General features: G+C 28.7%; 3 protein-coding genes across 4 annotated transcripts; 2 read left to right on the plus strand and 1 right to left on the minus strand.

Moving 5' to 3' along the window:
- Positions 1-3,348: 3,348 nt before the first annotated feature.
- Positions 3,349-8,360, plus strand: LOC101500328 (transmembrane ascorbate ferrireductase 1). The gene is made up of 4 exons (XM_004496518.4): positions 3,349-3,759; positions 6,610-6,658; positions 6,762-6,961; positions 7,862-8,360. The coding sequence occupies exons 1-4, from the start codon at positions 3,616-3,618 to the stop codon at positions 8,156-8,158; spliced, it is 690 nt and encodes a 229-aa protein (XP_004496575.1). The 5' UTR covers positions 3,349-3,615; the 3' UTR covers positions 8,159-8,360.
- Positions 8,361-11,922: 3,562 nt separating this feature from the next.
- LOC101501168 (remorin-like) lies at positions 11,923-14,854 on the plus strand. Its single transcript, XM_004496521.4, has 5 exons — positions 11,923-12,412; positions 13,607-13,660; positions 13,753-13,840; positions 14,313-14,394; positions 14,481-14,854. The coding sequence occupies exons 1-5, from the start codon at positions 12,172-12,174 to the stop codon at positions 14,673-14,675; spliced, it is 660 nt and encodes a 219-aa protein (XP_004496578.1). The 5' UTR covers positions 11,923-12,171; the 3' UTR covers positions 14,676-14,854.
- Positions 14,855-15,041: 187 nt separating this feature from the next.
- LOC101500843 (transcription factor MYB17-like) lies at positions 15,042-17,531 on the minus strand. 2 transcript variants are annotated; one of them, XM_012714711.3, is made up of 4 exons: positions 16,822-17,531; positions 16,507-16,636; positions 15,311-15,951; positions 15,042-15,225 (listed from the first exon to the last, which is right to left on the minus strand). In XM_012714711.3, the coding sequence occupies exons 1-4, from the start codon at positions 16,952-16,954 to the stop codon at positions 15,215-15,217; spliced, it is 915 nt and encodes a 304-aa protein (XP_012570165.1). In that variant the 5' UTR covers positions 16,955-17,531; the 3' UTR covers positions 15,042-15,214. The 2 variants fall into 2 exon arrangements, with proteins under 2 accessions (XP_012570165.1, XP_004496577.1); XM_004496520.4 differs by having other exon boundaries at positions 15,042-15,951; positions 16,822-17,529.
- Positions 17,532-26,778: the final 9,247 nt, after the last annotated feature.

The following is a 26,778-nucleotide window of genomic DNA, read 5'->3' on the forward strand; positions in this document are numbered from 1 at the left end:
GGCTAATTATAAGTCTTTGGTCAAATAAAAGAACACCAAAATAGTCTTCTAGCATGTCAAATCTTTTCATTTTTTTTCATTTTAATTAACGATTTTCTTGTTAACAACACGTGTCATAAAATGATAGTAGTCCCACTATTTAATGTATGTATGGGCATATAAAATAAGAAGACAAATAAAATATTTAACATAATAAAATTTTAAATGTATTTTTGTCATCTTATTTTGTTTAAATTTAACTTTTAATAGCTTTATTTTTAAAATTAATTTTGTAATCTTTTATTTTTAAAATTTTAAAATTTTGTTGGTCATTATTCAATTTTTATAACGTGACAATCTCACAAATGATATGATATTGAAGTAGTTTTGTTGAATTAGATAAAAGTAGTGTCATATCATCTCTATATATAATCTCATGCCATTACTATTAATTAATAAATGTTTTAATAGTTAATTAATATTATTTATTACATTTAATATTTCACAAATATTAAAAATGATTTACTAAATATGATTATGGACATTTTTTTATAATAATTTTTTTTAAGGAATGTCAATCAATATCATTTATTGATCAATAACTATTCAATCATTACAAGAGAATCATAGAAAAGATGAGAACTAACATATGAAATGGAAGTTGTAGTCAAGTGATGAGTCACCATGCTCGATTGTCTCATAAGTCACTTTATAATTTTGATGAGTATTTAGATAGAGTAATAATGTGCCCAAATTCAGATAAATCATTCTTGTTGCTATGTCACAACGGTTTTACAGTCTAGTTCAAACTCTATTGAATGTGCCTCACATTTGTACACTCATTTCTTGATTTCCATAAGCTCCACAGACACATAGAGAAGATCATTTGATTCTCATTAGTTAGCAGATGCAAAAGCTCAAAAAACAACCCTTTAATTTGAAATCAATAAAGTGATTAATAATTGCTTGAACTTTAAGCCATAAACCAGTATTTTCCGAGACCAATTTTGCAGCATTGCATGTTAGCATGAAAAGCAAAGTTGTTTCAGGTTCATAATCGCGTTCCAATCTCCTGTGACAAGCATAGCCTTGCTTTCCAACACCTTAACCCTTTGAATTGTTGTCACAAAACAAGAAGAATAACTTAACTTGTTTTCTTTTTCTTAATTTTGTTTTTTTCTATGGGAGAAATTGCCTCCAAATTACTACAATTTATAGAATTAGCAATCAAAGTGATGGGAACTACTATTAATTCATAAAATAAAAAAATAAAAAAACAAATGGATAGGTGCATTATTGGGACGATCTTTTGGTCATATGTTATTGGTCATGAATTTCTTTTTCTATAAATAAGCAACAACAAAAAAAAACTAACAATAAAATGAAGAATCTTGGATAGAATTGGGACGGGGTGTACACTTATTTAAATATTTCAAACTTTTTAAACAAACATTAAACATTTCATTGAAAAATCTCGTTATAGGTATTTAACGAATTTTAATATTTTTTCTTTGTTTTTTTTATAATTATGACGTCATCTCTTCACTCTAATTTAATATATATATTTCATCTTTTATCAAAAAAACAATTTCATGTATTATATACATACATTGTTACATGCCTACACAAAATTCGGATTAAGCTCCTCTAAATATGACTTGAATTTTGTTTGTTTTTTTCAAAAATAAATATCAGCAAATGATAATTATATTCTTATTGAAATTAGAAGTTAGCTATGAATATGTCTAATTTAGCCTTAGATAAAAGTTAATGATATTTTAATTTGCAGAAAGAAAACGTGATTGCTCACGGGACAGGGCACGGAGAGATGGTCACGTGACCACATAATGTGTTTGGTCTAATTTTCTCCGTTAGCCACTTTTCACTGTCTCTTTCTTCATTGAAGAAGGATAAGATGAGTCATTGCGTTTTTGTTTTTATTTTTCTATTTCTTTCTTTATTTGTTCTCTTACAAAACAAAACGTCATTGCATAGATCAGCATACAACATGTAATCAAAGCTGCATTTTGTTGCGATTGCTGTCTAAATTCATCCCACATAGTCAATGTTGCGTCACATAACAATTTATAATAATCAAAATTATAATTTTATAATATATATATATATCACTGCATTTCTGAATTTAAATGAACATGTATATAATTTAAAAATTAATGGTGCAAATTAAATATAATATAGAAAAAATAATTTAATAAAAAAAATTAAATACTAATCGAAAAAATGTTGAACATAATAGATCGCAGACATAATTTAGTAAAAAATAATTTATATATTTTAGAAGTAGAAGTTATTTATAGGTAGTCGTGGAAGAAGCTAAAAGAGTGGTAAGAGAAAGACCGACGTGGCGAGCATGTAGGTAAAGAGAAGAAAGATTTCGATAGAGATCGTACGGTGGGAAGGTAATTAGATGCAGAGAGCGTGCATAGCATACGAATACGATGAGTTGTTGTGTGCTTTTCTTTTAACTAACTACCCCCACTCTCAGAATCAATCTAGTCTCAAGTCTCACAGACATAAAAACAAACACAAACGCTAACCGTGCATAGCATACGAATACAAGAAGATGGCGTTGGCTGTTCCTGCTGTTCCTTTCACGTACGGTGTTCACCTTCTTGGTCTTGTCGCCATCGTATTAGTGTTGCTTTGGAACTTACATTTCAGGGGTGGTTTGGCTTGGAATTCTTCCAACAAGGCTCTCATCTTCAATGTACTACTACTCTCTCTCTCTCTCTTTATTCTTTTTTAACTTCGTCGATTTCGTATTAACCGTTTTTAGGTTTTGTGTTTCTCCTTGTTCTGCAAAATTGAATGTTATTCACTCATAACTTAACTTGAAATTTCCTTCCAATTTTTTTTTCTCTAGTTAATTTGCAATTTTTTTAATAAATAAGTACAATTATACAGATTAACGTGTACTTAGCTGTTTTTTGTTTTACTATATTTAGCTGATTGTTGAACGCCAGAACTTGGGTGATTTTTTTTTTTGGTTGACTAATAACTTGTGGAAATGTTTGAATACGAATGCTCTTTCCAGATTTACCTCACCTAATAATCTAGTCTAGTCAATAATAATAATAATAATAATAAATGGTGTTTATACGCAATAAAAATGTGGTTTATTTGGCTAACTAACTTTTTTCTGAATTTATTCGACTTATTAATTGATTTAAGAATTTAAATGAACATGTATATAATTTAAAAATTAATGGTGCAAATTAAATATAATATAGAAAAAATAATTTAATAAAAAAAATTAAATACTAATCGAAAAAATGTTGAACATAATAGATCGCAGACATAATTTAGTAAAAAATAATTTATATATTTTAGAAGTAGAAGTTATTTATAGGTAGTCGTGGAAGAAGCTAAAAGAGTGGTAAGAGAAAGACCGACGTGGCGAGCATGTAGGTAAAGAGAAGAAAGATTTCGATAGAGATCGTACGGTGGGAAGGTAATTAGATGCAGAGAGCGTGCATAGCATACGAATACGATGAGTTGTTGTGTGCTTTTCTTTTAACTAACTACCCCCACTCTCAGAATCAATCTAGTCTCAAGTCTCACAGACATAAAAACAAACACAAACGCTAACCGTGCATAGCATACGAATACAAGAAGATGGCGTTGGCTGTTCCTGCTGTTCCTTTCACGTACGGTGTTCACCTTCTTGGTCTTGTCGCCATCGTATTAGTGTTGCTTTGGAACTTACATTTCAGGGGTGGTTTGGCTTGGAATTCTTCCAACAAGGCTCTCATCTTCAATGTACTACTACTCTCTCTCTCTCTCTTTATTCTTTTTTAACTTCGTCGATTTCGTATTAACCGTTTTTAGGTTTTGTGTTTCTCCTTGTTCTGCAAAATTGAATGTTATTCACTCATAACTTAACTTGAAATTTCCTTCCAATTTTTTTTTCTCTAGTTAATTTGCAATTTTTTTAATAAATAAGTACAATTATACAGATTAACGTGTACTTAGCTGTTTTTTGTTTTACTATATTTAGCTGATTGTTGAACGCCAGAACTTGGGTGATTTTTTTTTTTGGTTGACTAATAACTTGTGGAAATGTTTGAATACGAATGCTCTTTCCAGATTTACCTCACCTAATAATCTAGTCTAGTCAATAATAATAATAATAATAATAAATGGTGTTTATACGCAATAAAAATGTGGTTTATTTGGCTAACTAACTTTTTTCTGAATTTATTCGACTTATTAATTGATTTAAATGCTGTATTTTTTTAATAAAATAAAAATTAAGGTAAGGAGAAATTGTACGAGTTGTCTTTAAATGAAACTTACACTCCCTCCTACCCCTCCTCTATTCTCCCAGAAAATTGCATCAACTAAAATTTTTTTTGTTACACTTACATTTATTTCTGTCATTTATTATATCACACAATTAAAATTTTTGCTTTTATTTGTAGAGATACAATCATACATCTAATATTTGTAATTTTGATAGATATTATTATGTTTTTAGTGACACAATTAGAGTGTATATTCTAGTGTCTTTTTGATAAATGTCATGTAGAGTTGTAGGTGTGCCAGAAAAAAATGTTATGCATAATTTTTTCTAATGAAGGTAAGTAAGTGTGCATTTTGAAAACTAAAGTAAGTGCATTATGAAGACTAAGGTAAGTAAGTGCATTTTGAAAACTAAAGAGAATGTAAGTGTGGTTTAAAGAGATCTTGAGGGAGGTAAATGTAATTTCCCCTTAGGATAAAGTTATGCTTAATTTTTAGCTTTCCTAAGTCTTCAATTTTCCTAAGGACATGGGTTCGATCCCTTGTGAGAGATTTTGTTACAAAAAAAGCTAAAGTTATTCTAGTTGTATCATGTATAGATTGAAAATGAAGAAATGACTTGGATCAAAATCTGCAACTGATTTAAGATTTTTTTTTAACAGAATCATATAGAATAGTTTTATTACCAGTGCATCAATTAAATTTGTTTCTCTACTTTTTTATGTACTATAATTTTTATCTCTACTTTCAAACACTTTAACAACTCTGGTATGACTCCTTAATTACAAAGTCAGTTCTATTAACTTTTTTTAGGAGCCTCTCAATAACAACTTGTTTTAGGAGAAAGTCAGTATACATGTATCTCGTGTTATGTAATATTATTACTATATTAATGAGGCTGCTGCCACTTGTAATCAATTAAATATGGGACATTGTTCATTATAAATAAAAATAATATGGGGTATTGTTTTTATACTCAAAAGTCAGTCATTCACATCATTATAGTATCCGATCCCCTTTACTTTTTCATGATGTGCTCTGGTTGTTACAACAAACAAAAATTTGCTTTTTCTTTTCTTCCTTAACCCTTCACTTTTCACATAAAAGTACATTGATAATTCAAAATTAGAGATTGAACTTGCTCATTTGCTTTAATTCTCATTACGTCTCCAATTCTTTTGTAAATTTGTTCTTGTTTTTACAAAAAATATAGGAGAAGGGAAGGGAATTAAAAAAATTACTATTTTGTTTTCTTTATGTGGATTTTTCATTGTATGAATCAAGCATATTTTAGGACCCAAGAAGATTTGATAGTTGTTAGAAGATCTTAATATTAGTTGTAAATATGTTTTATTTCATTTTTTGTCCCATTCCGTACCTACTCCTTTTGAATTTAATAATTGATGGGGTCCAAATTTTCTATCGTGTATGATGGACATACAGATAACACATTCTTATCTATGTAGTTGAATGAAAAATGGATTTTCCTAATGGTACTGCTTCTATGTGGTGCTAGCTCTAGCACTAGACTTAGATAAATGATATTTTTCCACCTGTTCACTACTGCTATTATTAGCCTTTGAATTATCGATTCTCGTGGATGTTAAGACAATGAAACACCTTGCTTATTTTGTAGTTTAAGATAATATGAATTTGGAATTTTGCAGTGTCTTGCACTTATAAGTAATTGACTATTCCATTTGCATATGTCCCTTTATTTAAGATTCAAATTAATATATGCTTATTTTGATTAGGTGGTTTGTAATTTTAATAAAGTGGCATCAGAGATATGGTCCTTCAAATATAAATAATCATCAAGTCATGATCTGTAATCATGTCATGAAGTTAAAGAAATCTATGAAGAATAATTTATTAGGCTAGTTGATTGATTATCTAATATTAGTCACATGCTGTTATCCTAACTATATAGAAAAAAAAGTAGGTTTAATTACTTTGTAGATCCTTGAACTTAAAAAATTTGTAAATGAATCCCTGCATTTTCAGTTGTCTCTAAAATTTGAAATAACTTGTAATCATATCCCTGAGTTTGGAGACCCAAATACAAATTATTTAAAAGTTTAAGGATCTAATTAAAATTATTCAAAAAGTTTAGAGGGACCTAATTATAAATTATTTAAAAGTTTTGGGACTAGATTAACATAAAATAGTTTAGGGGTCTAATTAAATATTTTTGACAAATCCACGGATTCAATTGCAATATTTTGATCGTTTGGAGATCTATTTAAAAATTCTCAAATAGTTCATGCACCTGCAGAATAATTAAATTTATTGTTGGGTTCATGGGATGTGCTATAGTAGTATCATTTATGAATTCCCTTATCTTACATATATTTTTTCTTTATCCAGCTTCATCCTGTTCTTATGCTTATTGGCTTAATAATATTTGGAGGTGAAGGTAAGAAAAATAAGTTCACACTTCACATTTTACTGCTTTATGAGTCATTGTCATTGGATTTTATTGACCTACAAATTGTTTCACAATTGTAAAAAAATTGCAGCCATTATAAGTTACAAATCTCTTCCCTTGAAGAAGGAAGTAAAGAAATTGATACACCTTATTCTCCACGCCATTGCATTAATACTTGGAATAGTTGGAATTTCCGCTGCGTTCAAGAATCACAATGAAAGTGGGATTGCCAATTTGTACAGCTTGCATTCATGGCTTGGAATTGGAGTTATTAGCCTTTATGGCGTTCAGGTAAACCATTGGATAGTACTAGTATATTCTACTATTCTTTGAAAGCACGTTATCAGGATATGGTTATGGTTTCTTGTTGTCATTGATGTTGCTGTTTACACTGAATGTATCAGTGTTGTCAAATTGACGCCATGACGTTGAGACATGGTGGATTCTATGTCAGCTGCAATGCCAATGCCTATTATATCTGCTATGTTTTTGCTATTGGCTGCAAACACCATATTTATAAAGAGGATTTTAGGTTGGCTGACATAATTCACCATCAGTTGTGGATAACACTGGAGTGCTTGACTTATATGAGAGTCTGGGTTTTTAGGACTTGGCTAATTAAGTTAGTTAGTTATGATTCCGTTAAACGATTAAGTGTGTGTTTGGGAACACGGTGTGGTTGGTGATTTCACGGCGGAAAACCACGGTGAGACTAAAGCTACAAATTGGGACTTCTAGTTTTCACAGTGAAAACTGCATTAAAACGTGATAATTGATAAACTACCGCGTTTTCAAACACACGCTAATTGCATGTTTGTTTTCACGGGGATCGTCGAACCACCGTGATTTTGCAAATATACTTCTTTAAGTAGGCTGGCTTGATAGGTCTAAAAGACTTTTTTGGTGATCGGTAGCCTAATATTTCAAGTGAACTAGGCTTCTAAAAAAGTTCCGGCCTTGTCTATTTGAAAAAAAAAGTTGGTTTGACTTGAGCGGTTGAGTCTGATTTAGGCTAGGCCACAGACTCCTGCCGTTTAGTTTGACCTATTTCCACCCCAACTCATAACTAGCTAAGTTCTAATTAGGGCTTAGATTTGATCAGCAGGCATGACGCGAAGTATTGATTATCAGGTGTATTAGAACACAGTTACCTTCCAACATTTTGTAACATTGTATTTTTTATACTTGCAGTGGATATTTGGGTTTGTGGTATTTTTCTACCCTGGTGGAACTTCATCCATTAGACGTGAGTCACTTCCTTGGCATGTATTAATTGGGCTGTTTGTGTATATTTTGGCTATTGGCACAGCTTCTCTTGGGTTTCTAGAGAAGCTCACATTCCTGGAGAACTCAGGATTGGCAAAATATGGTTCTGAGGCTCTACTTGTCAACTTCACTGCTTTGATTACTATCTTATTTGGTACCTTTGTTGTGTTATCTGCCATTTCTGAAGCTCCTGCAGCTGCAGAGGATTATGCACCCATATAGATTTCTCTTATTGGCATCATGTTTTTATATGTATTAATTAATTAATTAACTAATTAATTAATGTCATATCTGCTATTAATTTGCAGTAGGCAGAACAAGGGAATACTACTTGTTTATATATATATGGTTGGGCACAGCTTGTAATTTATTGTTAATTATATCCACGAAACATGAAATTATACATTGATTTGGATCGGTATAATTTACTGTCTGTTTGTGTAAAGTTAAAAAAAGTGATTTCTAAACTGACATTAAATCATATGTTTTGATAGTGAATGTGTAATCTATAATCAATTAACTTCAAATTATCCTAAACTAGATTTGCGACCATTGCAGTTATTTTAGACAAACAGGTGGTGGCTTTAGTGATCACAACGCTTAGGATTTACATGTTTCCTTTCTTCTTCAATGTTCTATTTGCTGTTTCATCTTTGCCACAAAACTTCATCTAACAAAACCATTGTAAAATGACATTACATGACGAATTATCCCATCTTGCGAATCTTGAATGGTCAATAATTAATAATACTACATCCATTTCTTTTTATATATGTCAGATTAAGGTTGTTTACTCAAACTAAGGAATTCGATCATTTTCTTTTTATCTTTGTAAAAAATATTGTCTTTTTTGTTGTTGTTGGGATACTATCAATGTTTAACTAAGAAATTCTAAAAATGGTTAACTATTCTATAAGTCTTGAACTATTTGAAAATTTTCAAATAAGTCCTTATATTCAAAAAAGTATGTAATCGGGTCTTGAACTTATAAAAAAATTAACTAGATCCCTAGACTAAAAATAACAATAATCAAGTTCCTAAACTTGTAAATTATTTATAATTAGATCCTCTTAATTTTTTACATGATTTTTAATTAGGCCATTGTAATTTTAAATAATTTATATTTGGGTCCCTAAATTTAAAGAGCTAATTATAAATTAGTTAAAAGTTTAAGGATAAATTAATTTTTTTAATTCAATTATCTAATTACAAAATTACCGACGAATTCAAAAATTTAATTACAAACTTTTCTTTAATTTAAAAATCTTAAATCTCCGAATAAATAGTTGATGGAACTACAAAATAAGCCTGAGGAATTATTGTTAGGGAACTTGAAGAATGGCCTCACGTGACATTTCACCTCACCAAAAATGACATATGCTTGGAATGAGTAATGACCATAAAGTGGTTTTTGTTGTCATTTGAATTTTGAAAGAAAATAACCAACGGAAATTGTTATATGGGCTGTGGCGATTATGACTCTTTGGCATTTGCCACCACTTCTACATTTAGCATTGTTTTGTTCCTTCGACCAACAAAACCTTGTACTACTGTTTTCTTGTTCTTTTCTCTCTTTTTATTTATAGCCTTATGCACTATAGGAATCCTAACCATCTAGATAGATCCCTTATCTTATCCTATGCTGATGAATATCTCTTCTTTTAAACTTGAAGCCAATTTCTATAAATATAGTCCACTTTATACAATTAATTACTTCTCATCACCCTTGTAATCTACTTCATATTATAATCTATTTCCACGGTTTTATAAGTGAAGGCAAAGAAGAAAATACTTTGTTTTAACTCTCACTCCAAATCGAAAATGAAATTAATGACATCACAATTTTTTAAAACAAATAAAATGCATCATTTGGTCCTTTAAATTTTACTGATAATGTATCAGTTTGATAATTTAATTTTTTTTGTAACACTCACTTGAAAGTATAAAAAATATTATACCACAGAATTTTATTTAAACTTTAAGAATATAATTATTTATTCATGACAAACTTTTAAATATTTTGCTAAGAAATATATGCAAGTGGCCGTGATTGATTGAAACAGATACCAAGTATCTTTAACGCTAGGGTCCCATGTCAAGTGATTCCTTTGTCCTTCTCAAATAATAAATAAAAGAATCTCTCACCAATCACACAGCACAAAATCAGTAAAAAAGAAAAATGTAAGAAAGAGTAGGAAAAGAGAAAAACAAAATAGTTGGTAAATTTAACATATTGAGATGTTATATGAATTTTTTTAAAATAAAATATGACATGGCTCCAAGAAGCTTAAATAAATGAGTTCAAGGAAATGAAAATGAAACACTTAAATATATTTTGTTTTACGTAAGACATAGTTATAAGTAAGATATAATTGAATTGATAAATATTAATATTATTAAGTTAAATATTATATTTTAAATTCAAATATAAGATTTCATATGTGTGTATAAGTTTTAAATAATGTTTATCACTCGCTTAAAAATAATTTATTCGTTTTTTATATTTATATAATATCTATTTTAATCTTTTATCTTTTATTGTATTATTTATGTTTTATATAATGTTCATTTTAATTATTTATCTTTTGTAAAATTATATAAATTTGTCATTTCATTCAAAAGTAAAACAAATATTTTTATCTTTTATTGTATTATTTATTTTTTATGTAATTTTATTTTAATTATTTATCTTTTGTAATAAAGAGTAAAACAAATAATAGGTAAAATACTAAAACAAATAAAAAAAAAACATAAAGAATCAAAGTAAATAAATAAAAACGATAAATGATCAAAACGAATATTAGACAAAAAGATAAATAATGAAAAAAAATATAATAAAACTTATATTTTAATCTTTGTAAAATTCCTCTCATTTAAATTTAGTATTTATAAAAAAATTTCCGTGTTTTATTTTTCTTTTTTTCATCATGAAAATAATTTAGGATTAATTTTTATTGTAAAGAATCACATCTCTAAATCAATTTTTTTTAGTCTAACTAAGTGATTTTTATTCATATATATAATTTTTATTGTGTTTGTTTTAGTGATTATGTAGTCTTAATATATTATTATTTTTGTTCAATCTTTTTTATTGATATGTCAGTCAATTGAGTATCTCAATATCATTTGAAGTTTCAGAAATTTTGATATGAAAAAATAATTTATACCATTAATAATGTACATGCAAAGTATTTTTCAATTAAGAGCATATTTTAAATTTAGAAAGAATCTTTTATTTGCAAGAACGTGTTCAAACTCGGAGCAGATATCAATATTCTCTTTTTTAGACCGTAACTCTAAAAGTAAAATACCCATTTGCCGGTCAATTTGTCATGCCTACTTCATTTGCTTTGCTTATTAGGTATACGCTGGCTTAACTTTCTTGTTGAAGAAACAAAGAAATGTCTCTTTGCATCAATTGCTTTTTTATACTAATAATATACTCATAGCATAAATTAATAAGTAGTATAATAATATACTACCAATCAATCCTTTTAAAAATAATATCAAATGATTTTTTTTAACTCTGGAACTAGACCATAATAATTCAAATTCAGTTGAGAAATTAGTAAAATTTTGATTAAGAATTATTTTAGTCATATATCAAATTTAGATTTTTCTGAATTATTTGTCATTAAATAAAATTGATTAGGTATCTAAGTCTAATTATTTTAGTTTGTAGCACACAATTATTATTATTCTAAAAAAGAAAAGCAAACAATTAATAATTAATATCGATAATAATTGAATTATGTAGTAATGTCGACGATAAGTTGAAAAGTAATGTCGACGTTATGACGTTATGATATATCCGTTAAAAAAAGTAAAAATAAAATGTGGAAGATATTTTTGGGGCGCAGAATAAGGTGTTGTTGGTGCGCTGTGCCAACTCATACATGTAGTACCTAATACCTATCATTACCAAACAATAAAACCCACCCAGCTAAGCTTTTATTTATTTTTAGTTTGAAAATTGAGTTTTACTAATCTAAATTCGATTTAGAGATAAACTAAAGTTTTAGAATTTAGAGTGGGTACTACTAATTACTTAATAAACTAATTAACAGTTACTTACTTTACCTTCCTACAACTATAATATCTCAACCAACCAACCCTATCCCTCTATATCTTTCTTAGAAGAAATAAAATAGCAGAATTTGGTTACAACAAATTTCCTTATCATCATCACTTTCTGCAAAACAATTACTACTTCCAACCAAGTCTTTAGAAAAAAAATGACAGAAGAGCAACCAAAAAAGTTGGAATCTGAATCAGCAGCAGCTGCATCTACTTCAACTGAGACTACTACTTCTACTACACCCCCTCCTCAACCTCAACCTGACCCAGTTGTTCATCATGAAACTCCAAAGGAAAATGTTGCTGAGGAGAAATCTGTAATTCCACAACCCCTCCCCCCCCTAGACCACAACCCTCCTCCTCCTACCGATGACTCCAAAGCTCTTGTCTTAGTTCAGAGTATGATTTATATAATTATCAAACTGCTATTTCTATATACATGTCCTTTATTTATTTATTGTTGTCAAATATATATATAATTCATTATTTGCTTCCAATTGGGTGATATTGTTTCTTTCTGGTTGCTAAGGAAACAATTTAATAGTAATTCAAGAAAATAAATTGTCAGTGTTTATGTTATATGATTTATCTATATATTTTTCTGTTTTTTTTTTTGGACTGTTGAAGGTCAATTTGATTTAAGGTCTAAATTTTGTTTTTCTTTGTCTTTTAGTCTCTGTTTTCTTTAACAATTTTAAACACTTTTTAGTAAATTACTTTAAATTGCAGGGAATATTTTTATTTTCACAAAAAAAGTGAAACTTGTCCTATTGAATTTCCTGAAGGGGTTATCCAAAGTTTTAACAAAGAAAAGTCAAAACTCATTATTGATTATTTAATAATCAAGTTTTATGTGAGTTTTGATATGGTTGATTATTTTGTGTTTCCTTGTATTTTTATCAGTTTCCTTGTATTTTTATTTAATAAGAAGAATTATAGCTTCAAATTGTTGTGTTTACCATCTAACTTCAATCTATTAAGGTTCTGGGTTTAAGTAAAGATCCAATTTTTGCATATTGAAACCCTAATTGTGTGAAAAACTGAATTCAAAGGAAGAAAAGAAACAGTTTAGCTTGGTCTTGTAATCTATGTGTTGTTACCATTTTCATGTTTTAAGGACAATCCATATTAATATTTTGTTTTTATTTAACCATATATGATATTTGTTTACATGTCACCCTCACATGGCCTTGAAATTCATGTATTACTTAACAAAGCTATATACACGAAATTTTTCTTTATCATGTAAAGGGTGGAGTTTCCAAAGATACCACCCTGGAAATATGGAAATGGATTCTCAAATGGTTGGTGACTTTGGATAAAGCATTGATGGACACTTTGAATAAAAGACGTGTCTAGACACATGTGACATGTCAGTGTACGACACCGACACAACACCAAAAAACGTGGTTACATTCTATAGCTTTTAATTACTTAAATTATTATCAATGCCGATGTATCATTGTGTATCCCCGGTTCTTAGCAAATAAAATGTCCCTTCTTATTTAATCATCATGGTTATCACCAAGAAGTTATAACAGAAAGATGATAATCAAATTGACATTATTCTCTGGTTAATTTGGTTACTATCAGAGACTGATGAAGAAGCTGTTGAAGAGAAACCACAAGAGGGCTCTATCAACCGAGGTATGTCCTCTTGTCATTGTGGCACTGTATTTCCCTCTTATGCACTTAATGTGCTGACATTACAAGCTATGTGACCTTTCATTTTTCTTCAGATGCTGTGCTTGAAAGAGTTGCAACAGAAAAGAGGCTTTCACTAATCAAAGCATGGGAAGAAAGTGAAAAATCAAAAGCAGAAAACAAGTATGTGCTTTCACCATCTAATGCTTCTTTATGGAAGTGTCTGAACTTATTGTCCATTCTTAAAGGGGGGAAGCAATGCAGATAAGGAAAGAAGCAAAGCTTTGCATAAAACATGAATGACTTATGTAGCCATGAAGGGAACACCACTAATAAGCTTAATGAAATGCTTATAGTACAAGCGCGTATCATACAAGGGCTTATGTCATGAGTTGTCTTGTAAACTCTTTTAAACAGTTTCACTTAACAATCCAAACAGAACCTAAGCCATTACAATCGCTAAACTTCTAATATAAAATACCAAATTGCCTAGAAATTCAATACATTTCATTTTCAGCTCAAATAGAAACTGTGTTTTGCCAAGTTAGCTTGTCACTATAACATCATATACTCATTATTTTATCAATTATCACGACTAGTTTTTATGTTATTCAACAAACTTTTGTATACTAATTTAAATGAATTTGATGAGCAGGGCTCATAGAAAGCTTTCAACCATTTTAGCATGGGAGAACAGTAAGAAAGCTGCTACAGAAGCTGAATTGAGAAAGCTTGAGGTAAGAATTTATTTGCATTAATAATTATAACATTGAATGTGACGAAATATGGAAAAACAATTAACTATTTCTTCTCCTGTAAATAGGAAAAACTGGAGAAGAAAAAGGGAGAATATGCAGAGAAAATGAAAAACAAAATAGCAGCTCTTCACAAGCAAGCCGAAGAAAAGAGGGCAATGATTGAGGCCAAGAAAGGGGAAGATCTCCTCAAAGCAGAGGAGATAGCTGCAAAACACAGGGCAACTGGAACAGCTCCAAAGAAACTCTTTGGTTTATTCTAATGCACAATCCTCAAGCCTCATCAACAAAAATCATGTGTTATTACTATTTTGCAATTTCTTCATGTGTGGTTTGGTTTCTTTTTAGTCTATGTTAATTTATTCTGTGTGCATAATGATATATATTGGCTTGTGTATATATCCATTACTTTGGTAATAAAAATAATTTAATTCTTATTCAATTTGTGCAATATAAATTTCTTGTAGCATTAGTGCCACTAATAAACCATTTCATTCTTAGATATTGTCAAAGAGAGAAACACCAACGTCTACACATTGAGTGACACATCTGAAGCCTACTACTTTTGTGAATAACAAAACACATATCACGAAGAAGCCTAGAGCAGTATATATACACATAATCAACAGTTGTTCATGAACAAAATCATTAACTGTGAATCCATTAATGTTAGCTCTTTGGTACTGCCATAAAGTGGTAGGCAAACTTTAACTCTAGCCATTTCTCTATCATCCCTTTTCCCCTCTAAACCAACTAGCAACCAGCAAACAAACATGGACCTGACCTCACTTTTGGAAGCCATCTACATGGTGGCTGCATTTACAAAAATGAAGATATCATAAAAGGCAAAGAAAACTAACTATTCTACCAGTTAATAGACTATCTTAGTCGTATCTACCATCAAGGAGATTCAGGAAATTATCAGTCTGTCCCAAGAATCCTATATCATCAGGCATATGTAGAAGATGCTTTAGTGCAGAATCAGAAGAATCAAGAAATTCATAATTGCCTGAATCTGACCAAGCTCTATCATCTTCAAGCTTTGGTTTGTAGCTACTTGTTGATTGTTCCTGAATCATGTCAATACCTTCAAGCTTTGGTGACACCTTCAGGCTCTGTGTTCCAGTGTTTTTTGCCTGCAATGAGACATCTGAACATGAATCCTCCAATTTTGAAGACGATGCTTGTGAGACTTGGCTTTGAGACACTACTCCTTCCTTTTCCTTGATCTTGCGAAACGACTGTCCAACCTCAGAATGCCAAAGTTGAAGAAAGTAATCAGGGCATGTTTTAGTTGTAGAAGCTGAATTAAGTGATGTGGAATCCATTGACAACCTTGCCTCTGCCTCAACCCTTGCACTTTCCCATTGTACCATGTGGCGCGTAGATGGAGAATTAGTCTGGACAATCCTATCAGCCATAACACATGGCCGTTTTGCCTCTAAAGACCGAAGGACGCGCTTCTTTAGATGGGTGTTCCAATAGTTCTTAATCTCATTGTCTGTTCTTCCTTGTAGTTGGGATGCTATAGCAGCCCACCTAAAAGATTGCATAGTTGATGTTTAGAGATCAATGCAACAAAATGTGTTGATGTTTCATATTATGCAAATTCAAAGCTATCATTTTCCTTGATGCAAATGAAATGAAGTTCTAGAATTATAGTATACAAGGATCCTTGATGAATGATGACACAGGAGGAATACAAGAATCACAACAAAATGAGAATATCAAACACTGAAATTGAAATTTTGAAATATGCCAGCCAGACTTATTTTAGTACTAATATCAACTGTCCCCACAAACCAAAATGTCATCTTCAGTATATTTTAACCTCCTTCACAAACTTTCTGGAAAATGTATTACAAGTGATCACATTTTAGCTTGCTGCAACTGCAAGAATTTAAAAAACAAAAACTACCAAGGTTGAACTGTTGTACCTTTTTATACTTCTAAAGCATGCTGCAACACATTTACTAAGCAGCTTATGAGTGAAATTTAATGAACCTTTAGGACCAAGATGAGTTGATATACATAATATATACATGTATATGTATAAATTTTTCAAGAAAATGAAAAAATGGAGCAGTGAGGTACCTGTTACCAAGCATGGCATGAAGTTGAATAATAGTACTTTCTTCTTCATCAGTAAATGGTCCACGCTTGATGCCAGGACGAAGATAGTTTATCCATCGAAGCCTGCAACTTTTACCACATCGTAGGAGACCTAATAGTAAACATATACACATTAAATTAAGAAAAAAAATAAGTACCTAGTGGTGAGTCAAAGTTATCAACATCACAGAAAGTAGCTTTGCTATAATAATAAAAAGCCATAGATATTCTTCCCTAGCCTCAAAATATTCCAAAAGTGACCAGAAAGAAAAAGAAGAAGCAAAGAAAAAGAGGAACCTGCATGTTTGGGGAGAGTACGCCAACTTCCATGGCCATGGTTGTTGATATAGTCAACTAAGGTTTGGTCTTCTTCAGGAGTCCAAGCTCCTCTTTTGACACCATGTTTATCACAACATGGTGCTTTACCCATTAATGAGAGACAGAAAATAAAAGTGTATAATTATTATTGGTGATAGGAAGAGGAAGAAGAAGAGGAGTGTTGTAGAAGGAAACCGAGTAAAAGAAATAAATGCATAGTATAGAAATAGGACAAATAGGCGGCTTAAAGAGTGAAAATGAATGTGACATTGAAAAGCACATACATTGATACTAAAAGTATGCAAAAGAATTAAAAAAAAAGTAGAAATAGAAAAAGACAGAATATAGAATATGATGGTGGAAGGTGGAAAGTGAAGTGTTGCAGAGAAGCCCCACTGAGAGAAGACATTGACAATGGACCCAAAACAAAAAGGGTTAGGGTTAGGGTGGTCATGATGATCATGATTCATGAAGACTGTTTAAGTTTCAGATACAGAAAACGAGGAGGGTGTGAAAGTAAATGCATTTTGAGTGTGTGATGATGTCATGCTTTGAGGGTCAAATTGGACTGATGCAGAAGTCTTCAAACAGAGTTCAGGGCTCACAGATTCTGTCAAAACTTTCAAGCGGTGGATCTATTGGAGACACAATCAACACAGACAAGACAACACAACCCATTTTATTATCGAACTTTTCAACAATTATAAACCAAATTAAATCAACTATTGTCTTTAAATACACTATTAATTATTTAAAATATTAATTATTAATTTTAAAATATAATTTCCTGTTCGTCTAAGATCTAGTTAGCAAAAATATTTTATTTGTAATGAATGTTTATTGGTTAAGGTGTATAGTGTTGAAGACCAAAACCTGCATTTATTTATGAATGCCTAACGTGTCAAATCATTTGTCAACGTGTCTTCTACAAAACTCATCGCTTTGTTTCATTTTTTTGGCAACAAAACATGGTGGTGAGGCTCGGTCAAAATTCTCTTTCGCTTATTTCTAAGAAAATTAGAGATATCAATTATTATAATTTTAAAAATATATAAAAAAAAAAAACAGCGTCATCCTTTAACTTTATTTCAGTTAATATTTTACTTTTTTATATTTTTTATTTTTAATTTAATTATTTATTTTAATTTTAAATAATAATTTAATTATTTATATTTTAAAATATTAATAATAATATTATTTTTTATAAAATTTTCAAATAAAACTTATAAAATTAATTATATTTTTTAATATAACATAAATTTCGTTAAATTCGTAATTCAAATTTTCAAATAAATTTATATTTTCATTTATTATTTGATATTATTAGATTTAAAAATATAAATTTATTTAAATATTTAAATTATAAATTTAATAGAATTTATATTATATTAAAAATAATAATTAAAATTATGAATTCGATGAAATGTACGTATATTTAATTCTTTAAAATAGGCCACGTATTAACATTTAGCCTAGCTTTTTAATTGGATTAGGTTATCATAATAAAACTGCTACTCTGATCTTTTTATTTATGTGAATTTATATTTTTCGTGAAATAAGACCATATATTTGAGGCTCAAATATGAAGAAAAAAATGTATTGCGCTTTTTTTTTAATCATAAAAAAGTGTTCCAGACTTTTGGATCATGAAGGATTCAATAAGTTATTATATTAAACTGATCAGAATAATTATATATGTCAATTGGACAACACATTCAATATAGTGTTCAATGTCGATTTTTTTTATTTAATTTAAAACTCTTATTTATTTATATTTGATATACTCATATTAACTTCATATATGTTAATACATATTTTGTTGGAATTTAAATTTACTAATTTAATATTGAAGACATGTTTTTACCTATATAATATTGTGAAAACTTAATAATCAAATAAGCATGCTATAAACATCAAGATAAACATCAAATCTTGATTATTTTATGATCGATGACATGGTGATTTATCAAATATATTAGGTTTTCAAAATACTTAGATATATGATTAATCCTCTATTTTTAGTAATCTTGAAAATAGATTCTATAAAAATTGACTTTGAAACAGAGACGAATGACGAGTACCAACTAACGTGATTCTTTCTCAGCTTATACTATTTATGCCTTAAGTCTTCATATGGGGAGAAGCGACGGTATACAATGTGTTTGGTATAATGGAGACTATAGTGACATCTACTCATATTTGAGTTCATATCAATTGATTAAATAATTAATTATCAAAATAGAAATCTAAAAAGCTTTATTACTTAATTTGATCTCTAGTCAACTAAGGTTTCAAACTAGTAAATAATTAATATAATTAACTAAATATATGTGCTCAAAAAATAATACTAGAATATAATTAATAAATAAAATATTCTAATAATCTTCCACTTAGACAATATATCTTTATATTTCTTCTTCACATGTCTCACCAAAAAAGCGTTTCATGTGTTTCAGTCAAACCTCTAAATAGATTAGTGCTACACCTATTGCCAAAACAATCATCCAATAAAATTTATATTTAAACTAAAATTCATATTAAGTACTAGCTAGTATTAACAAAAACATGGGAATAAATGCAAATATTACCAAATAATATAAGTAAATCCCACAATTTCTCAATTCTTTTTTTGTTTGTTTTGTTTTTTGAAAAATCAACTTAATGACAAAAATTACATTACCAATTTAATCCCACACAGATCATACACACATACACCAATAATTTGTCCAAAATAAATAAACATATGGGTTTCTCACCCAAAACACCCGACGTTTCACTCTCATCTTGATAAACATAGGAAAAACTGTGTTGATTATGATTATCATGAATAGAGAAATGAGCATTCGCACCTCGAACTCCGAGGAGGCATCGGATGTCCGAGCATTGAACCAACACAACTATAGATGAAGCAGTCGCGTCAAAGAAATTGAGCTTAATATGTAGAATACAAAACACATCAAGTCATAAATATAATTTAAAAATAAAAAAACCACTACACTCATGGAAAATTACAAGAGACAAAATCAAATCCAAAAAGTTAAAATTTATTTTTTTGCTATTAAAGAAATATCAACATTGTACACTTGATTCTAGGTTTTCTCGTTTTTCAAACTATGTAATTTTGTTTTTTTGTGGAACAATGAAATAGAGAAAACTGAATGGATTTAATTTTTATTTTTATTTTGGTTTTTGTGTAATTGAAATTTTAATAACCCTTTTAGATTTATAATGATCTTTGTTGGTTTGTTACTCTAATGTAATAGCTAGTAGAATTAATCAAATCATGTTCATTATCCTCTTGATGCTATGAACAATGTTAGACATAACATATTTTTCTCGAGGCAACAACAAAAACACTACATTGACAGTAAGTATAACTAATTAATAAGTATGTATGGTAGAAAAAAAAAGAGTGATGAAGATTGAAAATCCTGACCCTGAGTGCACTAGAGTTAGGGCAATTCCTACAAGTTTTGCAATTAACCCACAAAGTATTACTTATAGTATTAACCAAAAGAATGAATTTCTTTGGTGGTGAATCCAACTTTATAAACTTTTGAAGTGTAAAGTTGAAGACATCCACCAAACCATGCAACACTCTTGAATGGTGAGATTTATCCTAAGCTCTAAGCATGTCGAAAAGTTGAACTGCATTTTTGCTTTAGAACCATCTCTTAATAGAAGCTGGTTAGAATAAGTAAAGACGAAAACTGAATCAAAAAGCATGCAAGGAAGAGAGTTTCAATGAGGTAGTACTAATCTTTGTTTTTTGTTAGATAAATTGGTCAAACTCTCTTGTGGTGTAAACTATGTATTGACGGAAAGATTCTCACCATTAATAGCAATGAATATTTTTTTTTCACAATTGATTTACTTTAAAACATTGATTCCAAAAAGTTATACTTGTGACAAATAAAAAAACATTGAGAAGAATTAGCACATACGAATTTCCCCATCTATAAACTATTACCTGATTAATAACCAAATTACACAATATGAAAAAGACCTTGAATGCTAAGGTTTCTAAATTTGTTGTCATATTCTTTCAGACAACAATAAAAATAAGGCAAATCATCCAGGAAACAAATCAAATACCCTACACGCACACACTCTTCGTGTCAAAGAAATTGAGCTCAATTTGTATGGTACAAAATACATCAATCAACAAATATTAAAGAAATAACACATGTAAAATTAAGCTTACGAAATTGTAAGATTGTACTCTTGATTTCAGATTTTCTCTCTTTCAATACTACATAATTTTGATTTTTTAGTAGAACAACGAAATTGAGAACAATGATGCTTACTTCTTTAGTTTAACCTATTTTTTGTGTCAATCAATTTGAACATAATTTGATGATTTAATTTTAATTTTGGAATTTTAGCAATTTTAGAGCATTGTGATTGTCGTCACTGACGTGTAACATGACTAAGGATAATTCAAGTGAAGACTTTATAATATTTTTTTAGTTTTATTTGTGTTTAATTTGAATTGTAATAATTTTAGTTTAGCGGTGTTAGCCCAATATGAATCTAGAGAATTGACTTTTTGCCCATTTTAGAAATATGGTAAATCCTTATTTAAATACCTTTTAAGAGTCTCTTATTTAACCCTTGTTTGTTTGTTTCTTTTTCCTTTTATCTCAAGAAATCACTTGGTTAAATCTTCAATCTCATGTGGAAGCACTCGAATCCACATCACCAAGCGAGACTTTGAAATGTCTGAGTCTACCTACGATTAATATTTTAGGCCTATACCTAACTTACGGCTTATCATAGACTTTTTTTTCCACTTGGTATGACCTATTTAAAAGTTTGGCATGACTTGGAAGCTTATTTAAAAGCCTTATTCACATTAAAATATTTAAATGTTATATTTTACATTTTTTTTAAATAGGCTAAACTATGCCTTTATATCAAAGGGAAACTAATAAAATTATAATCAAATCTAATAAAATAATAACTAACAACACTACAACAACCTTCCAAAAAAACAAAAAAAACAAAATGAATTCATAATTACTCCTTATACACATATCAAGCTACATGTTATGTCCATACCAATTTACATGATGTTCTACTCATACCACATGATGATCTCCAGATACCAATACCAATGTACATATCTACATATATTAAACAAAAAATAAATTTTCTAACGAAATGATTTAAAAAAAAATTGAAACAAACATCCTTTAAACCCTAAAAAATGATTTTGGTTTCAAATAATAGATTTTTTCCTAAAACAAATGCACCCATTATTACCTCTTAAACAAATATGGAACGATTACTAAGTAATTGACTAATTGAACGGCAACCGAATATGGAATGACTACCAAATATGGAATCGCTACCGAATATGAAATGACTGTTGAGTGATTGTATAATTGATAGACTTTAAAATAGGAAATAATATTATTAATATAATAATAAAAATAATATTAATATATAATAAAATATATATAGGCTGACCTGTCAGATCTAATAGTTTTTTTATAAGTTTGAGTCTGACATATTTAAATAAATAGACTTTAAATATAGTATGAGTCTAGCCTTTTTATTAAATAGGTCATGACATGTCAGCCCATAAGTAGGTCAGACCATAGGCCCCTGACGGACGGCCTAACCTATTCTCATCCCTAACAATCATATGATATACATTTGTTTGTCAAATCTTTTATTAATGAGTTAGCCATCATAGAGTTCATCTATATATGTTTTATTCTTCAACAACAATAACATGTATGTCAATACACCAAAATTTGTTGAAGCAATATATGGTTGACTTGTGTCGTATTAAAACTTGAGTGGTACGTCTTTCAAACCCTCAAACTATAAGCAACCAAGTGACATAAATAAATCAACAATTTCTTGAATTAAAATGTCCACTTTAGGTAGACATCCAAAAATTTAGAGTCAAACATATTAACGATCTCCAAATTGTAAGATATTTGATTTGTGAACATAAACTCAATTGTTTTCTTTAACAATCCTAGAAGAATGCTAAAGTTTTGATCAAATTATCTAACCGTCCAAATTTAATCGTATTTGCAATGTATTTTTTATGTTTTCATTACCTAATAATCTCAATAAAAAAACTAGCTCTCCAAAGAGTTATAATTTCGCTTTAAAATCGCTTTAAGTTATGCAAAGAAAATATAACAAAATATTCATCTTAATTAACACTTTTAATATATTTGCAATATCATGCTTTATAATCAAATAACCTATGTGTTTTAGAGAAAACTCATTTTTCAGACTTAATTCTCACTTTAGAAATACAAATTTTTCTCACTTTAGAAATACAAAATTGTGAGAGAATTAAAGTTTTTTCATCCCTATCTAAGTTCTAGATTAAATGACAATATTGATAATCTTCTTTATCCTAAAAGTAATAATTTAAATAAAAAAATCATAATTCAATAGCATATACATAAACTAAGTTAGTTTAAAGAGAACAAAAGAAAAATATGTTCACCAAAATATCTAATGCAACATTAATATTAAATCTTTAGACAATAACATTAATTGATAGTGGTATTTTGTTACGAAGATCAAACATTGACAATTAACACTATAATTGAATCATTTAATAACACACATTAGTAGGCACATCAAAAATTAGTTATAGAGATATGCACAACTTATCTTTATTTATAAATTAAAAAGACTCAAAGAAGATACCAAACACACCATTAATCTACAATCTTTTGACTGCGGAATTAATTACAAGCGATAATCTCAACACAATAATCAAATATTGGTAATAAGTCTTGTCAAATAGTAAGTTCATTTTGATATCCTCATTACTCGCATGGAAATACTTGATAATTAATACACATTTAACATCAAATGTATAAAATTATTTTGCCAAATTGTGTTTGTCGTTTGACCGACATAACAACTCGCGTGAATAAATCCAAATTACTTCTTTTGTAATTTTCATTAAAACAAATCTACACAGCGAATGATACTTTATGCAACTTGTTATTTCAGCTGATTCAAGAAAATTAACTAGATAATTTAATAAATTACAAATATATAACTATCCGGTCAAATTGTGTCTTCCTTTAAACTAACAACAACTCACATGAATAATTTCACACTAAGTCTTTTATAATTTCGATTGAAGTGTGTCTTATTGTTTCAACCAACGCAACTAAAATTATTAAACAAATTTATTAAATTAAATAAAAAAAGTTTTAAATTTACAAAACAATGTTCACACATATAAACCAAATTTATTTATGATATCACCTGATAGTCTTAAAACTAAATGAAAACAAAATTATATAAATACAAAATCATATGCAAGCAAAATTAGCATAGATTATAATTGAAAAGCACAGTTAAAAAATCCATATTCCTTATCTCGATATTTTTATTATTAATTATCGATCACAACTGCATTTGATAGTAGCATATGCGACCAACCATTAAGCATAGATATTCATATAATAGTCTCACTAAAATATTTGTTCAAATGCATTCCCGTCATAACTGAATCTGAAATATTTTATTTGAAAACTAATCAAACCCTTTTGAAGGAAAACTAATTATTTTCCAATGAAATTGATATATAGGGATGGTCTAGAGGGAACACAAATCTGGATAAAAATTCAAGCAAAAAAAAAACAAAAATCTTAATATTTGATTCTACTATGAAACCAATTAATTTCAAGCAAACCAATATCAGCCAACTATTGGCTGGATGCATTATCAGAATGAAACCAAACATTTGTCAAATGAATCACATAAATGTGTGAAAGGCTGTTAAAATTCAACAAACCAATTCAATAGAAAATAAAAAATAGGCTGCCAAAGGAAAGGTAAATAGTTAAAATAACGCCAATTCAACAACTTCTTGATTCAAACGATATGTTGTATCCCCAAGTTAAAGAGAATCATATGCCGATTTCAATTGTAATTCATTTACAACTTTGAAAAAAAATCGTTATATAGACATATATCGTTCATAAGCAAAAGAAATCGATACGACTTTCATCCTTTTATGTACACAAACCATATAATTTCAATCCAGCCAACACACAATGGAAAAACATAAAATTAAATAAGATTACTTGATGAGGATCTAAAATGAGTTAATTATGAGGAAAAATAAAGAATATTTCAAGTCACGACTTTATAATAGTTTTTAGTTTTATTTGTGTATAATTTGAGTTGTAATAATTTTAGTTAAGTGATGTAAGGCCAATATGGATCTAGAAAATTGATTTTTGACTTATTTTAGGAATAAGGTAAATCTTTCTTTAAATATCTTGTAAGAGTCTCATTTTAGTTATTTTGAAATAAATTAGAAGTTCTCTAATGAGAATTGTGAGTGAGATGTGTCTCCTCTTTGAGTTATTGAATTAGAACTTGCTTGAATTTTATCAATGGATTCATTACCATTGTGGTGCTTCTACATTGGCTTATCAATCATTTTTTATTGTGGCATCTTCTCCATCTAACCCATGTTTGTTTTTTTTTTTTCCTTTTATTTTATCATTTTATCTCAAGAAATCACTTGGTTAGATCTTCAATCTCATGTGAAAGCACTCAAATCCATATCGTTACTCCTCGAATATAAATCACAATTATCCTAATAAATCAAACTTGATGATTCGCTCTGATATCACTTGTTAGAATTAAATTCACTAATTCACTCATGTTATAAACATAAAAAATGACATGAAATCTTGATTATTTTAGGATATAGGACATGTTGATTTATCAAAGATATTAGATTTAAGAAATACCTAGATTCATGATTAATAATCGTTTTGTGGTAATCATGAATAGTCTCCAAAAAATCAATCTTCAGACGGCCACATATTAATTTGTGCTTCTTTAACTTAAACTCGATTCAAATCTTTATATGAAGAGAAGAGACCATATGTATAATATAACGAAGACCATAGCTTATATAAAGAATGAATGCCAATTAAAATTTTCATTATTATCAAATGGGTGATATTCTAATTGATAAATTGTTAATATAATTAACTAATGATATATGTTCAAAAAATAATATTATAATATAATAAATAAATAAATAAATAAAATATTTAATAAAATATTCCAACATATCTTATATCTAATTTAGGTAGTTAAATCACACATAACCCACTTTTACAATCGGCTTTTACGCATAGAAGTAAAAACTTAACTTCTGTTCTTCTTTACATCTAAAATATTAGATTATTAATTGAGAACTACAAACAATTGAATTTAGTGTGCGTTAGGATAAAGAATAGTTAAGACAATTGAAAGTTGATAGAGAGTTGAATATTATATTCAAGTTTTTTTAGTTGCACCATAATTTATTTGCACGTTAAATGGAATTCAAATACAGTCTGAGCTGATAATATTTCTAGATGTACCGATTTATTGGATAAAGGGAGACATAAAGCACGAACGACTATTTTTCAAAATTATTACAAGAAAAGAGAAGGAATGCACCGTCAAATTAATGAAGCAAGATAAAATGTGGAAAGTTAATAAATATCGGCCAATATATGTTATTTATTAACATTATTATTCGTTAGTGACATTGTATTTATTGAGTAGAAAAAAGTATAACATTATTTTATTAGTTTATATTATATTTATTAGTTTAACGATAAAACTTAAAAAATATAAAATATATTATGTAAATACTTTAATGTAAAATATGTTTTCATGTTACATTAGACTTTTAAAATTTATCAAGATGAAAAAAAAATTTATCATAAATCATAGGTCAAATTCAAATTTAAAAAATTAATAATAATTCAGATTCATACCTTTTAAAAATCTAACATAGTCTATTAGCACTCTTGTTTAAATATTATTTTTAGTTAATAAGAGTTAGACTAAAGTCTTCAATTTATAAATATCATTTCAAACAACATAATCAATCTAAAATCTTCATTTTACTCTATATGGTTAACTTAA

Source organism: Cicer arietinum, chromosome 4 (assembly GCF_000331145.2).
Source record: "Cicer arietinum cultivar CDC Frontier isolate Library 1 chromosome 4, Cicar.CDCFrontier_v2.0, whole genome shotgun sequence".
Lineage (NCBI taxonomy): Eukaryota > Viridiplantae > Streptophyta > Magnoliopsida > Fabales > Fabaceae > Cicer > Cicer arietinum.